General features: G+C 42.1%; 1 protein-coding gene across 1 annotated transcript; it reads right to left on the reverse strand.

Annotated features, from left to right (window-relative positions):
- On the reverse strand, positions 3,599-12,063 carry LOC109826765. The gene is made up of 5 exons (XM_020393785.1): positions 11,137-12,063; positions 10,877-11,059; positions 10,192-10,808; positions 3,986-4,188; positions 3,599-3,866 (listed from the first exon to the last, which is right to left on the reverse strand). The coding sequence occupies exons 1-5, from the start codon at positions 11,246-11,248 to the stop codon at positions 3,599-3,601; spliced, it is 1,383 nt and encodes a 460-aa protein (XP_020249374.1). The 5' UTR covers positions 11,249-12,063.

A 16,910-nucleotide genomic window follows, 5' to 3' on the forward strand; every position in this document is an offset into this window, starting at 1 on the left:
GTACTTTGCTTGGCCGAACTCGTACTCGACCTCTTCGTCAACCAAGATGATAATCTTCAGCTGTGACACTACAGCTTCAGCAAAGAAGCTAATGGCCCCCACTGTGGTCGCCAGTTTATTTTCGTTAAAAGTTATTTTTTCCATTGCTTTCGAACCTGTTACACTATTTATCAATTACAAGTCTGAACTGAAAGAAAAGTCGACCTTTTTTATAAGATCTTCTTACAATGAAAAAATTAAAAATTACAACTTTATCTAACAAAATGTAGTAGTAGTTTATCTCCTGATGCTTCGCGTGGGATCTTTGCCTGTGCCGGGGATGCGTTAGTCCGTGGACTACCGCAGATCAAATCCGGTTAACTATATAACTACGCTCTTGTTTCTTGAAGGAAACAATTGCGACAGCAACAGTCATGACCAAGCGGGATTATAGCTCTTCTCGAGATTAAAATAAGGTTTAATCCGGAGGAAGGAGGGGGAGAGAATGTCGAATCTTTCAAAGGATTTTTCTTTATGAAAAAGTTCACCAAGGTTCGTTGATTCTCCTCTAAAATTCGTGGTTCACTGTTTAATTCAACAGCACCTCGTCCTCTGATTTTCAGATCCTTTCAAATAAAGACCATGGGTTTCTATTTATAGGCTTTTGTTGTCATGTTTTTTGATAAGTTAGGTATTCTGATGTCTTCTGTAGTTGATAATGATTCACATATGTTTGGGGGAGCTTCAAACCGATTGAAGAAGTCCTAAAACAAAAGAACTCTGATAAAACATCAGAAAACGCGTTTTCGAGAATTTCAACTGGTCAGCACTATCCGTGGTGGCCCAAAACTATACTCAGCCACCATTTGGTGGCTCGGCTATGGCCGAGCCACTGGTTTTGACCGAGTCCTTTTAGTGCGACTCGGCCGCCAGGGCCTATTCAGGTCTTCCGGGTTTTGACTTGTTTCGTTGACCTGTACGCTTCATTGGTTCGCTTGATGTGTTTAGTTAACTTGGAGGTAGCTGGTGAGTGCGTGGGCCACTTAGAGGTGGCAGATGAGCGCATCGGTCACTTGGAGCTGGTCGGTGAGCCCACGGGCCACTTAGAGCTGGCTGATGAGTGCGCGGGCTACATAGAGGTGGCCGGTAAGCGCCCAAACTACTTGGTTTGCCATTCTCGTGGCCGATGAGCGTGTGCGCAACACAGAGGTGGTCGGTAAGTGCATGGTCCACTTGGTTTACCATTCAGGTGGCCGATGAGCATGCGGGCCACTTGGAGGTGGCTGGTAAGCATGTGGGCCACTTGACGGTGGCCGGTGAGCACGCGGGCCACTTGGCGTTGGCCATTCCGGTGGTTCGTTGCCGCGTCATCAACAGTTCGCTGATTTACTTCATGCGCTTGTCAATGTTAGATGATCCACTTTGACTCGGATAATCCTCTTCGACTTGGATAATAACATTTATCGCCTTCTCTTTGTCTCGAGCTGTGTGCAGACACCTATAGACATTTTTAGACACCTACAGTAATGTCGCATCTTTTGGACAATGAATACAAAGCAAGATATTCTTTTTCTACTAGATTGTACCGGTGTTTGGCTCCCATCATGGTCCTACTTAGGTAGTACATTGCTTGCTCCTGTCTTTGGTCATTGTTCTGGACTAATAAATCTCCAAGAGAATAATCCATGGCTCTCACATATAACAGGAACTATTTTCCTGATATCGTAGCCACAAGGACAGGTGGTTTAGCGAGGTATCTTTTAATCTCCTCAAATACCTTCTGGTAGTCTCCATCCCAAACAAAGGATACTCCTTTCTTCATGAGCTTAGAGAAAGGTTGGCAGTGTCCTAAGAAGTTGGAGATGAACCTCCAAATGTAAGTCAATCTGCCTTACAAACCTCGGAGCTCTTTATGGTTCTTTGGAGGTAGTATGTCTTGGATGGTACGCACTTTTTCTGGGTCAAGAGAAATTCTCTTGGACATAACTATAAAGCCCAAGAATTTTCCACTTGATACCCTGAGGAATTTTGTCAGGTTCTTCTTAAGCTGATGTGTTTGCATGATGTCGAACATTATTTCAAGTCTGTAAGATGATCTCCTTTGTGTTGGCTTTTCACTACTATATCATCAACGTAGCATTCAATCTTTTTACGTAGATGCTTATGAAAGATTGTATTCATTGCACGTTGGTAAGTGGCACCTGTATTTTTTAGTCCTAAGGGCATCAATGTGTAGCAATACACCCTCAATAGTGTTCTGAAGCAGTATGCTTTTTGTCTTTAGGGTACATTTTGATATGATTGTACCCTACGAACTTATCTATGAAAGACATCCTCTCATATCCACAGGTATTGTTGATCATGACATCCGTGATAGGGAGTGGAAACTCGTCTTTTGGGCAAGCTGCATTGAGGTCATGAAAGTCAATACATATCCGGACTTTATCGTTTTTCTTAGGAAATGGAATAATGTTGGCTACCCAATCGGGATGTTGTTCCTCTCTGACAAAGTGTGAGTCTATAAGCTTTTTGACTTCTAACTCAATTGCTTCCATGATTTCTCCACGAAACTAGCATTGTTGTTGTTTAACGGGTTTTGCGTTCGTATCAATGTTGAGACGATGCATGGCTACTTTCGGGTCTAGACCAGAATATCTTCATAATTCCAAGCAAAGATATCTATATATTCTCAGATGAGAGATATAAGATCTTCTTTCTTGGATAGTGATAAGCTTTCTCTTATGAAGATTGGTTTAGGATCGGATTCATCTCCCATGTTGACCTGAATTACATTATCTTCGATGGGCAGCTCGCGTTGTTCAAAACGCATATCCCACAGGATGTTAAGGTGTTTGATCCAAGGATCATTGGTTGATTCAATCAGTTCTTAGTCACCCCCCACAACTTCATCTGGGCATCTGGCCAAAACCATGTTCACAGTTAGGCTTTTAAAAAAAGGTCTGACGCTGACATCGGATTCCAATGATAATGTCTCGGATGAATGGTCTTGACACATACAGTCACCGGTTTCATTTTCTAAATGGGAAGGGGTTGTGACATAACCCACACCTCTTCCAGTCTTTTGATAATAGTTAGGAGGTTTTTCTTCGGGAGTGAGAGACATTTGAACTAGCGTTCGTCTTTCTTTCCCAAAGTTTAATCAGTTTTTCTCGCTAAAGTTGTAACCCATTCGTTTCATCAAAAAGATAGAATTGGGTTCATAGTAATGGAATTAAGTAACCCTATTATCTTTCGCTGAACTTCCATGCTTAAATAGTTCAGGTTTGACATTACCAAAGTGGATTGACTTCTGTCCTTTCTTTTTGGATGGGACTTTGAAGAAAACCTTTCAGACATCTTCCATTTCTTCATTTGCAGTGAAGGATGATTTAACTAGCAACGTAAGTGATGCCTCGGCGTATAATGTGTGCTATGGGTTGATACCTACATCAGTATCAATCTCCATTTGTTTATTTTTATAGGACACATCAGACAAGTACGCCAAAATAAAATCTTTATTAATGCACCACTCGCCCTCACTCGGTACATTATTATTGCTTTCCATTTGACCCATTACATCAAAATTCAGCTCCCATGGACAATCTTCCTTAGTATCTAGCTAGATATCAGTTTCGGTGCCACTGTCAGCATCTTCTTTCAATTTCTCTTGAGATTCCAGGTAGAAGATAGAGTCTATATGGAAGCTCTCTACCCCTCTGAAAGGACGCTTCTCAGCAATCAGGGTTTGTACTTCCCCTTCATCATTAGCATACTTCATAACCTGATGTAGGGTAGACTGGACAATGCGGTTCGTATGAGTCCATGGTCGTCCCAATAATAAATTGTAGGATGTATCCATATCTATGATATAACAAGTCCCTTTGGACCTGAAATCTCCGATTTGACACTTAAGTTTGATCTTTTCAAGGGGTCGAGTACTGTTAGCGTTTAAACTGAAGATAGTGGTCTGGGTGGTGTTCAACCGATGCATGAGAATCCCTAAGACCTGCATGACCCTGTAAGGTATGATGCTAAGTGTTGAGCCTGGATCAACTTGTACACAGCTGATTTCTGAGGACCCAATGTACCATGTGTAGTACAAATGTCTATCGTGCTTGTGTTTGACCTGCCTATCTTCTTGAGTAAATGATATGCAGGGTAAACTTCTTGCTGCTTGTAGACACTGTATGCAAGACTGGCCTTCAGAAGCTTTGAAAATCAAAGTAACTTGTGTAATAAAGCTTTCCATGTTCGTTAAGGCTTCAATTAGAGCTTCCTTCGTAGTTTTAGACAATCGCAGAAGCTCGTATAGAGTAATTCTAGTCGGTGTATTGGCTAACTGTGCTATGACGTTAAATCGAAAGGGAGCACTCGATTCTATGACTTCTTGAAATAGGTTCTTGTTATATCGGGTTTCTTTTTGTTTCCCTTTGTCGGTTGACTTCTTAGGGACAGAACCCCTAGCCTCTTGGGGTTGTTCTTCTATTTCTTGAGCACTCTGATCATAGTCCTTTAGATAAGCTTTTCCTGACTAGGTGTCAGGGTTGCCGCCTTGGTTTGCTACAAGAATGATCCTCTCTTCTTCTAAGTCTGTGAAGGTTTGAGATGATCATCATTCTCATTAATGGAGGGGCTAATCATGTTGGATGGCTTTGTTGGACCCTAGAGGGGGGTGATTAGGGTCATGAGGCTATAATTGTGCAATAAAATTAAGACAAGCAAAACACAATATCCAAATGCAATCAAAATAGAGAAGATAGGGTTAGGAATCGTTATCCTGTGACGCGCGATGTGTTAACGAGGTTCGGTCCGCTGACCTACGTCCCCGCTCCCCACTCTCGAGGAGAAATCCACTACACAACCCGGTTTGGAAGCTGGAACTTCGTCTACACAGCGATCCCCTCACGATCTCACACTACACAATTGATCTCACTAGATCACACTCCCACACAATTGATCTACACAAGATCAAGCTCTCAAAATAGTAGAACTGGTGTAAGAATCCTCTCTTTACAATGTCCCTATGGCAAGGAGAAGATAATGTTGGCTTTCTTGTTTTGATGATGTTTAACAAACAATTTATTACTAATGTTGTTTGTCTAGTGTTTGTGCATTCCTATGATTTGTAGACAAACAACGTTGTTGGAGGATGGATGGAATAGCGCTTCAACGACGATATCAAATGGAGGTTGGCGGAATGTCGGGTTGAAGCCTTGCAATTCAAAGTTAAAGATCAAGTTCAAGCTTCATCCGCATGTGTACCAAGTTGAGCTACAATGAAGATCAAGATCAAGCTTGGGTAATCTAGTTTAGATTTTATATTATGTGTGTTAAGTACCTTAAGCTCAATATCATATACACACACGTATTTGGTTTCTATGTATATATATAGTTATATATATACATGCATGGTTTTGAGTTTCATGCTTTGGACACACTTGCAAAATACATGAGTTTTCACAAATGGAAATTCAATTTGAGAAATTCTTTTTTTAACATGTTTGTTTTCATGTTTACAAACATTTCGCAAAGTTTCATCAAGTTTAGAATTGATTTGTTATGTTTAATGGAATTTACAAAATCATGTTTTCGTTCGGGCACATGTTCGTGCATGTTTTACAAAACAGGTGAGTTTTCGCAAATGGAAAGTGATATTTGAAAAATTCTTTCTCTGACATGTTTATCTACATGTTTAGAAACTTCTCTCAAAATTTTACTATTTTTGGAGTTGATTTACTGTGCCTAATTGATTTTACAAAATCGTATATGTTAACAGTTTTTCAGAAACTGTAAATTTGTGTTCAAATATTTATTTCTCTCAACTGGGAAAATATTTTTCAGAAATTCTTTCTCTGACATGTTATGTTACATGTCTAGAACATTCTCACAAAATTTCATAATTTTTGGAGTTCATTTACTATTTTAAATTGATTTTACAAAACAGCTGCGCACTGCTACAGTAACTCCGGTCGACCGGACCGGTCGACCGGAAATGGTGGGTATAAATACCCTATTGCTGCTCTCTTTCAAACATAGACAAGAAGTTTTTAAACAAGGGTTTTAAAAAGAGTTTAAGCTTGTTTAAGCTTGTTTAAGGGTTTGGTTTAAGCTGTTTTGGTTTTCACAAGTGGAGGAGATCATCTTCTTGTTTGGGCTTCATATCTCCATCTCTCCATCTTGATCTAGAGAAGTTTTCCTAAACTCAAGTCTAGCTTTTATTTATAATTATTTGTTGATTATCATTTCTATTAAAGCTAGTTTTATATTGAGTTTAGTTTGATTTGATTTACTCTTTGTTTGCACACACAACCATTGAGCTTATTGTATTTGCATACATTATATAATTGGGTTGTGGGATAGTGTGACATTGAGTTGAGCCTAATTGAGTTCTCACCTTGTTAGAGAGAACAATCATTTGCTATATTGTGCTTAATTGTGAAATCACTTTGTAATACACTTGTACACCGAGTGAGGAGTGTGTGGTGAGAGTCGGGGATCGTCCCAAGAGGAGTGGCGTCGGTTGACGTGCCTAGGGAGAGGTTGTAACCGAGCACTTGAGGGAGACACGGCTAGGTCCAACACTTAGTGGGTGTAGAGTGTGATTGCAAGAGTGTGAGTTGTAGAGTTTTCGGTTAGCTAGAAAACCTGTGAGGTGTAAACGTTGTTCGGGTGAACGTAGAAAACCCGGTTGAGTTAGTGGATTTTTCCCCGGGAGTTGGAGCGGAGACGTAGGACGGAAGGTCCGAACTCCGTGATCATATCGCTTGTTTGAGTTTGTCTTTGGCGTATTTATTTTTGCATTTATTTTATATCGCCAATTGTGCATTGCTCATTCATTTTATCCACTATCTTGTTTAGATTGTTTATCCCTTATGTTAATTTATATATCCTTGCATATATATATACATTATATAGGATATATCTCATTGTTCATATTGTTTATCCTAGCTTACATATCTTGTTGCATTTCATACTTGCTAGGATAACTTATTAATTAATTTTAATTGGCATTTAATCGGATTAGATTAGCATAAGACCCTAATCACCCCCCCTCTAGGGTCTAACAGATAACACTGAAGCTGGGATGTGAAACACAAAAACTAAGAAGAAACTGGTTTGAAAATGAAGCTCTATTAAAAAAACGTTCTCTGAAAATATCTGAAAGAACTAGGACACTGAGGAAGAAGAAGAAGATGGGTTTATATAGAAAAACACACCTGTTTGAAACCCATAACCAATCTCCCAAAACCTGGAAACAGAACATCGCCAGATCGTGTGAAATCGGTGCTAAAGATTTGTACAAAATTACCGTTTTAAATATACAGCGGTCGACCGTGATTTTTTCGTGGTCGACCGCGAGGCAGTTCAGAAACTTACTAAAAGTCCAGAGACTTTCGCAGTCGACCGTGGCGGTCGACCGTGGGAAATTTTTTGCTCACGGTCGATCGCAGCGGTTGACCGTGAAAGTTTCTACTGCCCACTGTCGAGTGAGCACAGGCGCGGTCGACCGTGGCGGTCGACCGCAATTTGATACACTCAAAAACCTGATTTTTGACTCACTTACAATATTTGTAAAATATTCATTTGACCTCTGAAAATTATGAAACTTTGCAAAATATTTTTAATACTAAAAACAAATTGTTTGGAAAATTTTTTTTGCAAATAAGTCCTCATACTTGTGAAAAATAGTGTTGCTTCATCTCTTGGCCTCCTCCTCCTTTGGATATCTTCGTTGTAGCGTATATTCCATCCATCCTCCGTTGATGGCACTAACGAGCTTGACAAATGAATTTACTACATTTATACTCAATAAGCCATTAGTACCGATAATGGTGGTTGTAAGAACATCATCAAAACATAAGGGCTAACAATCTCCCCCTTTTTGATGATGACAACCAACCATTATATAAGAGCAAAAAATAAATATAGCTTATAGATGGGTGCTCCCCCTATCTATGAGCTCCCCCTAAATATATGCAACAAATGAGGAGATTTCTCTCCCCCTTTGTCACCATCAAAAATGGGTTAAGGAGAAATGCATGCAAAAAAAGCAACTAAACAAGCAAGCAAATAGAACTTTCACATATTGTATAAGCCCAAACCATTTCTTATGCGACAAAAATCATCCTCACCAAGAGGCTTAGTAAATATATCCGCTATAGGGATACATCTTGCCGTTCTACATGATCGCGTAAGAAATGATGGTGTACATCAATATGTTTCGTTCTAGAATGCAAAACCGAATTTTTGGAAATATTAATAGCACTAGTGTTATCACAAAAGATTTTTATATTTTGAAAATTCAAATCATAGTCAACCAAACTTTGTTTCATCCACAATACTTGAGCACAACATAAGCCGGCGGCAATGTATTCCACTTCCGTAGTGGACAATGCAACGTAATTTTGTTTCTTAGAAGCCCAAGAAACAAGTTAATTTCCTAAGAATTGGCATGTTCCACTCGTACTCTTACGATCTACCTTACATCCGGTAAAGTCGGCATCACAAAAACCATATAAATCAAAAAAGGTGCTCTTTGGATAAAATAAACCAAGATTAAAAGTTCCATTAACATACTTAATGATCCTTTTAACCGCAATTAAAATCTACCTTACATCCGGCAAAGTCGGCATCACAAAAACCATATAAATCAAAAAAGGTGCTCTTTGGATAAAATAAACCAAGATTAAAAGTTCCATTAACATACTTAATGATCCTTTTAACCGCAATTAAATGAGATGCTTTAGGAGAAGCTTGAAAACGTGCACATGCACATACACTAAACATGATATCGGGTCTACTAACGGTGAGATAAAGAAGACTATCTATCATACCTCGGTATAGTTTTTGGTCCACGTCCCCGCCACTTTCATCCGCATCAAGCTTTACACTTGTACTCATGGGAGTAGGCGCATGCTTAGAATTCTCCAAATTGAATTTCTTCACCAATTCCTTAGCATACTTGCTTTTAGAAATGAATATCTCATCCTTAGTTTGCTTGACTTGGAGCCCGAGAAAGAATGTAAGCTCTCCCATCATACTCATCTCAAAATGATCTTGCATAACTTTAGAAAATTCCTTGCACAAAGATTTATTAGTAGCACCGAAAATGATATCATCAACATATATTTGAACTAAAATAAAATCATTTTTCCTTTTTCTCACAAAAAGAGTGTTATCAATTGTTCCTTTTGAAAAACCATTTTTAACAAGAAAACTAGAGAGGCGAGCATAGCAAGCTCTAGGAGCTTGTTTCAATCCATATAAAGCTTTTTGAACCCGGTAAACATTGTTCGCGGGGAAATTCGTGTTTTTCTTTGTTATTGATTCCATTGTCATCTTGAGTTACAACTTTTTGAGTTACAAAAGATCCGGTCTTTTTATAAGATCCGGTTACAACGAAAATCAAACAAAAATAAACAAAGATTACAACTTTTCTCCTTTATGTCGAACGAATCGCGAGCTCCTGTTTTGCGGTCGCTCGCTTTATGGGTTCTTTGCCTGCGCCGGGGTTGTTTGCCGTGGACCACCGCGAGATCTAGATCTGGTCGGATCTATGCAGTACGACAGGTATTATTTCACCAAGGAAATAATAGCCGGGGAGGATTGTTTCACCAAGGAAACAATCGTCCAAGTCTCGGGATCTAAGACCAAGCTTAGATCCGGAGTATGCCCGCGTAGATCTGAGATCTGATCCTCTCGAACACCTGCCTTATTTGACGTTGATGATCGCCGAGCACCAGATCTGAAGGAGTGAGTCCCCGAAGTCCCAAAGTTTCAATCTTTTTTAAGTTCCGAGTCTCCAATCCAGCAGGGCTTCGCCTCTCTCCAAAATTTCCAACCCTTGAAAATGAGCATCCCTAGGCCTATTTATAGGCTCTCTAAACAGTGCCCGCGAAAGAACAAATGCTGGCCACTGTCGGCCACTGTCGGCCACTGTCGGCCACTGTCGGCCACTGTCGGCCACTGTCAGCCACCGTCGGCCACCTTCAGCCACCGTCGGCCACCTTTACTGTGCCCGTGTGCACGTGTCAGAGGGTGGCCACCCATGGGTGGCCGGCCACCCATAGGTGGCTCGGCAACCGAGCCACCATGGGGTGGCTCGGCCACCCCATGGGGTGGCTCGGCCACCCCATGGGGTGGCTCGGCTTCAAGCTCAGCTGCCAATTTGATTTTAAAGGCTTCTTCGTCAACGTTGTGAAGCGCGACGACCTCTTGTTCCTTTTCAGCAATTATTTTATCTTGAAGGTTCAGTTGCTGTAACAGGTTGCCTTCAATATGAATCTCCTGCGTCAACTCAGACTTCAAGACATCATGAGCGTCCTTGGCCATTGCAAGTTCCTCCTCTAAGCGAGCTATTTCTGCTCGACTCGATTCTAAATCCCGACGTAGGTTAACCTGGGCTTGTATTCTCTTGCCAACATTCATCCTAAGTTGATCGCTGTGGGCTCTTAGCTGTTGGAGCTCGAGATTAGCTGATGTTTGGGAATCACGCAACGCTTGTAGCTTGGAGTCCATGCGAGAAGCAATGTAGGAAGGTACGCTTTCAGTGCGAAGACCCCTCAGAAGGTCAACATGTTGCTTCAAGTCAACCATGTAGGCGTTGATCGAATCGGCTAAATCATTATATCCTTCATCACGGATCCCTGATATATAGCGGTCAAGAGGTTTCTTAAAACTCTCAAATCGCGATCCTTTGGAGAGAATACGATCAACCATAGAATTCAAAAAGGAGATGAAGCCGTCGAGATCAGAGCAAATGCCGGCTTTATCCGGATCCTCGTCTGCTAACAAAGCTCGGATGCGATCTGATAATGATGATGAAGGAACTGCGATGAAGGCAAATAGGTCAGTACAGGACATATATATACATACAAAACAACAAACTAAGACATACCAAGTTCGATGGAAGAACCTTCAGCATGACTTAGTTCACCCGAGGATGGTAACCTGATTTCCGGAACAACCAAGGTTGATTCAGGAATGGTAGCTGTTGATGCACCCGCTACATCAGAGGCTTTTTCAATTAAAGCTTCAGAAGACGGCGGGTCCAAGCTAAGAGGCTCTTTAAGAGTTGATTCTACAAACGAAGGAGTTACAATGAGCATAATGAGATGTTAACCCAAAATTTGAAACAAAATTATGGGTAAAATGTACCAGCAATAGGCATAACATCAGCCGACGTACCAACGCCTTCAGTTGGTCTCGCTTTTGTTGCGACCGGACTAATCTGGGGAGTGACAGTGACTTCTATCATCATAGGGTCCATAGGAGTAGAAGGTTGAGGCTCAAGAACTGATGATTGCAAATCAACCTCAGTTCCTGCCCATGGCACGAGTTCGCTACCCTCTGGCCGATCAGACGTTCCAGTAATTATAGTAGTATCAGCTCCAGCAGTTGGTCCTATAATTCAGACACTTATATGATTAATCAAGTCAAAATATATACGTATATATATATGTGGAGTTCACAGAACCAAAGTCTTACTCTCAGAAGGACCGGCTTCCGTTGAACCAATTCCAACATCTGAGCCGATAGTTGCATCAGAGGCTTTCTCTAACAGAGAATCAAGGATTTGTTGATGGTCGTCCTCTGAGATATTAAAGTCGAAATTATTAAAATCATCGACTTTGGTGGCATGGGTAGCTTCTCCTTCAATAGGCTCGTGCATCGGGATGTCTAAAGAACATGAGGAACCATAAATAACATGTAAATTTAGACGAATCTGCCCAAGACAAAGATCGATTTTACCTTCATTGGTCGGGGCTGATTCGAGAGCTCCACTACTGGTACCTGCTTCTTTTAATTTGACTAAAAGGAGAGAAAGCGCACAGGTCATTAGAGGAGGCACACGGTCCGACTCATTCATTTCTCGGATTTCTCTTCCGAGAGGAGAAAGATCAGTACCTGTGTCCGCAGCTGATGGATCAACGTCAGGAGTGGGTGGAACATCAGCCGATCCTTCCTTCAGAGCATCATGCATTTGTTGGACGAAGCTTGTTTCCTCAATTTCCATACCTCCGGGAGAAGCAGCATCAGCTGGCAATTCTCCTTCCTCTCGACTCCCTGCAGAAGTTGAACATGAAATAAGTTTGAACGTCAAAAAGTGTAAAAGCTATAAAAACAAATCGTTACCTTGCTCATCAGAAGAAGCACTACGACCAGACGCCTCTTCTACAGCAGGAAGATGAACGCGCGGTTTAGAAACAGCTTTCTTCTGTTTCTTCAGAGGGCGTGCACCAGAACCTTCATGACGATGTTTGGTGCGTAACTCAGCTCGGGGAGAAACTTGAGTTTGAGCTTGAGTAGAAGTTCGAGATATTTGCCGACGAATGAGAGGCACCATATCCTCTTCATCCTCTTCGTCGCAACTAAGAACTTCTACCGTCATCCGGTTAGGATGTTCCATGACGACTCTTTCCTTACGTTTCTTTGGAGCAGCTTGTGGTTGGGTCGGAGCGACAGAAGGCCTTACAAGTCCTCTATCAAAGAATGAATCGGGAAGGCCAGATACTTCCTCAGAACTTGATTCATTCTCGTCTTCCCCTTCTGAAGTTTCGGTTGCTTCACTATCAAACTCCTCTTCACTATCAACTGGGAGAGCCGGTTCCTTTCCTTTCCTTGATGATTCAGCAGCCTCTTTTCCTCGAGGCGACATCACAGCTTCACGAGGCGGTTCTGTTGCTTGTCGTGGAGCTATTTCCTCCTCTGAGTCTGATATCCTCCTACGTCGAGTGGCAATATTGGTGGCTATCAGCCATTTGCAGAAGAGAAAGGTCATCCTTAGGGGCGGCGCCTCTAAAGGAAGATCAAATTCAACATTTGTGCAGCCAGCAATGCTCCAGAACCAAGCCCTCGCACCATCGATAAGTCCACCTCGAAAGCTAAGGTGGCGGTTTGGATTGCCGACATATATCTGATCATACCCGAATTGACGGGCGAATCGACATGGGAGATAGGGTTCAATGTGGCAAACATCCCTTACTCTGAAGAACAGATATCCAGGTCGAATATTCATCAACCATCTGAAGCACCCGACATCCAAGATAGTGCGATTCTGCCTTGGGTCTTCAGCATCTACTAAAGTAGTATTGTAGGTACCGGAGAATTGAGGGAAGCAGGGGAAGAATTCCCAACACTTGTGAATTTTAAACTGCCTCGTTATGTCGGGTTCTTGATGCCTGATCCATTTGCAATTCTCGAGATTCTGCAACAGAGGGATGCTAGAATTTGCCGTCTCAGGAGCTTCCATTAAATCTGGTCGATGAAGTACTAACCAGGTCATCAGATAAGTATAAGGTAGCTCCAGCTTCGGAACGGACAGACTGGCAGAGGGTTTCTTTTTCTCCTGAGTAAACACGGAGATTAATTGCCGTAATCCACTATGAATATCGGCCACCATAGCGGGAAGCAAAGATAATTTGCGACCTGTAACTAGCTGGACGGCCGGATACAACACTTCCATTGGCATCGCATCTGCGGACTGATGAGGAACTACACATCTCTTTAACCATAAGGCTAGAAAACCCGCCAGCAGAGCAGTAGGGCTAATCGGAACACCAGCTTGCCACAGATAAGAGCGGAACTTAGTGCCGTGCAAAAATCCATCTTCTGAGCGCGAAGTATAAGATTGCGCGTTGGTTTTCTCTAACAGACGGTTAATTTCATCCGTACTCAAAGGAGACAATCCGCACACATCTGCCGAACGGACATCCAGGTTCTTGAAGAGGTAGTCAGCGAATTGTTTTAAGCTGACCTGAGGAGATTTCTTTCTGGCTTTGGGCTCCATCTCGGCCATGGCTATATGATAATGGCAAGTCAATTCCCATAAAGTATCATGAGTCACAGTTGAGCTATCTTTCATCTTGTTCAGCTGATTGCTAGTTGGAAAGAACTCTTGATAGGGAACATCGCCCATAGGCAAACCAGACACCTGCATCATTTCATGCAGTGGTAATCCGAGTTCCCCGTTCTTGGTAAAGAATGTATTAGTGTCCGGGTTATAGATCTCGAACAAGCAGAGGAAATGACCTACACTACTCTGTAGGCCATGCATGGTGGCACGAATCGGGACATCTAACCCTAATTCTGCTAACTCTCGCCCAAAGCGGTTTAACACATATCGGGTCATCCTGGTCCACCACCATTTGTCCCCAGAATAATGGACCCATCCATAGCATCTAAAAGTCTCTTTGGGTAATCTTTTGCCCGCTGCCGCTAACCGGTTCTTCACGGTGTTGGCTTGCACTATCTTTTCATTCTGAGGTATATTATCTTGTCCCAAGATACCCGGATGAAGCCCCCGCACATGAGCTCTTTCACTGGAGCCTGGGTTGGCTTCCTTCCCAATAAAACCACAATGAATACGCTCGTGATTTTCAGTCAACTTCCAGAACATCTCACGTCCAACTGATAGATTCCTGAACATTAATAGTGAGTGATCCCGGGGGATAAAAGGCAGATATAAGAATGAGGACCCATTCTGGTGCAACCATTGCGCAGGCTGGCAGAAAGCAATCTTCGGATCTTTTACCGAGTCACCAAATAAGAAATCTGGCTTCCTTATGCATTGATTCGAGTCTTGCTCCGAGATCAAGGGCGCATCTGTGATTAATCGTCGTAGAACACGACAACTACCTCGCTGGATTAATTCTCTATCACTTCCACTATAATCAGATTTAAACTGGGGAGAGGATTCAATTAACGGGATCCCCTCGTAATAAGAGTGGGTCACGCTACTCCGGCCAGTAATCACATCAGCAGTAAATGTGGTAGAAGGAAATCGGACTGATAAAAGAGGCATACACATAAATTGTGTAAGTGTCATCCTAAAATTTTAGAGAAAAACGGTATATCTCATTCTATAAGATATAGTCGTTATCTCATAACAGGTGTGACGATTTTCTATCCACCATATGTATAAAGGAGGTATGCGGGCATTATAACGGCATACCAAAACCTTTCAATACATATGGGATGATGTAAAATCGCCCCTGTGTATTATGAAGTGTGTTTTGTCAAAGCAAAACAAACACTTTTAAGCGTCGATCCCCTCAAAGGAGGATACCGGCTCTTCTCGAAGGTACCTCAAAGGATACAAACGAGGATCTGCAAGCAAAAATAGGAACATACATATGGAATGGACGAAATACAATATTTAAATTCGTGAAAAGGTGAAAGAAATATACCTCCACGTGAGGGTGCAGCAGGGGCAGCCTCCTCAGGGCTCTGAACAGTCGGTCGGATTCCCTTCCCTCGAGCTCTACGTGGCGACATGATGAGTATGTGATCTACATTGAAATCCAAGAGGAAGGTTAAGATTTTGAACATGAAATCGACAAAAAATAGGACAAATACAACCGAAATGATGCATGCACAGTCACAGTTGAAGGAGAGTCAAAATTTTGGAGAAAAGGGGAAGAACAAACCTTTGAAATCTGAGTGAAATCTTCCCAAACAAGAGCACCTCCCAAGTCGGCAACAAAGAGGAGAAGAAATAGAAGAAAACTGGTCGAAAATCGCCCAAGAATCGCCCAAAAAATCGCCAAAATCCGACGTAAAAAACCCTAAAACCCTAAGTCCCGACTTATATAGCAGCCGGGCGAGACAGGAAACTCTGTCTCGCTGAGCGAGACAGACAACTCTGTCTCGCCGAGCGAGACAGAAAACACTGTCTCGCCCAGCGAGACAGAAAACTCTGTCTCGCCGAGCGAGACAGTAAACTTTTCTGTTTTGCACTATGGAACAGTGGAATACTCCAATGGGTACACGAGTCTAAACTGTATTCCCACCCTCAACAGGAAGTTTCTGGAGAATATTAATCTGAATATTCTTAAGGATAACCTGAGGAATTCTCAATGGATATACCAATTCAATGGTAAACGCTGAATTCACAAGAGCAAGTATCAACTTCAATTCAAGATCTCGACAACGGTCAAGCGATAAACGCGACGCCGGGAGAACGTTAGCTATTCTACGAAGAACTGGATAGACTAACAGCAGAAGAGGTTAAACATTGAAGCCATTTACAAGTCCTTTCATACGATCTATTCAGCCAAGCATTGAAGGGATCGTAAGTAAAATCTATCTTATCCAAAGTATCCCATGCTCCTCTATAAAAGAATGAGTCTGGAATACTTTGGAGGGGGTATCTGTAGGCGTCAAAAAATGCTAATAGATATCCCAAGCATAGAGAAGATCACTCAAAAATTCACAAGAAAGGATTTCATACTGTTTTGGAAAAATCAAAACAAGTATGAACTGTCTCGCCAGCGAGACAGTCTTTGCTGTCTCGCCAGCGAGACAGTGTTGAAATAGTCAAAACTACATTTGTAACTGCCCTACACGTGTCCATTAACTGCCAAGGGACGTGGGAAACATCATGGGCGAAAATCACGTGGATAACTGCCAAAATAACGGAGTTTGAAACGTGAGAGAACAGTTACAGCGAGAAACTGCCATTTTCCGAGACAGCATTTACTGTCTCGCTGAGCGAGACAGCAAATTTACTGTCTCGCGGGTCGAGACAGCAAACGCTGTCTCGCCCAGCGAGACAGTAAACACTGTCTCGCCGTACTGACTTCTTCGATTGTTAAGTTTTTGCAGTTACTGACCCTTGAGGCTATAAATACCCCCCTAGGGTCACTTCTGACGAGGATCGAGCATTTGTTAGAGCATTCCAGAGCAGAGAGAGCAGAGATTTGAGTTCTTTTCTTGCAACGCCTTGAAATTAAGCTTCGACTTGATTTTAAGAAGAACGACTATCTTACTTCGATAAGATATCGTTTCAATTTCTACTTCGATAACGAAGTTAGAATCATAAGCCCCCTCTTCACGATCTGTGAATCGGCGGTCCACGAACCAAAGCGTTCCCGGCACAGGCAAAGTCCCACGAAAACGAGAATTGATAGACGATTTTCGTGTTTGTTTCT

This window comes from Asparagus officinalis, chromosome 10, assembly GCF_001876935.1.
Source record: "Asparagus officinalis chromosome 10, Aspof.V1, whole genome shotgun sequence".
Taxonomy (NCBI): domain Eukaryota; kingdom Viridiplantae; phylum Streptophyta; class Magnoliopsida; order Asparagales; family Asparagaceae; genus Asparagus; species Asparagus officinalis.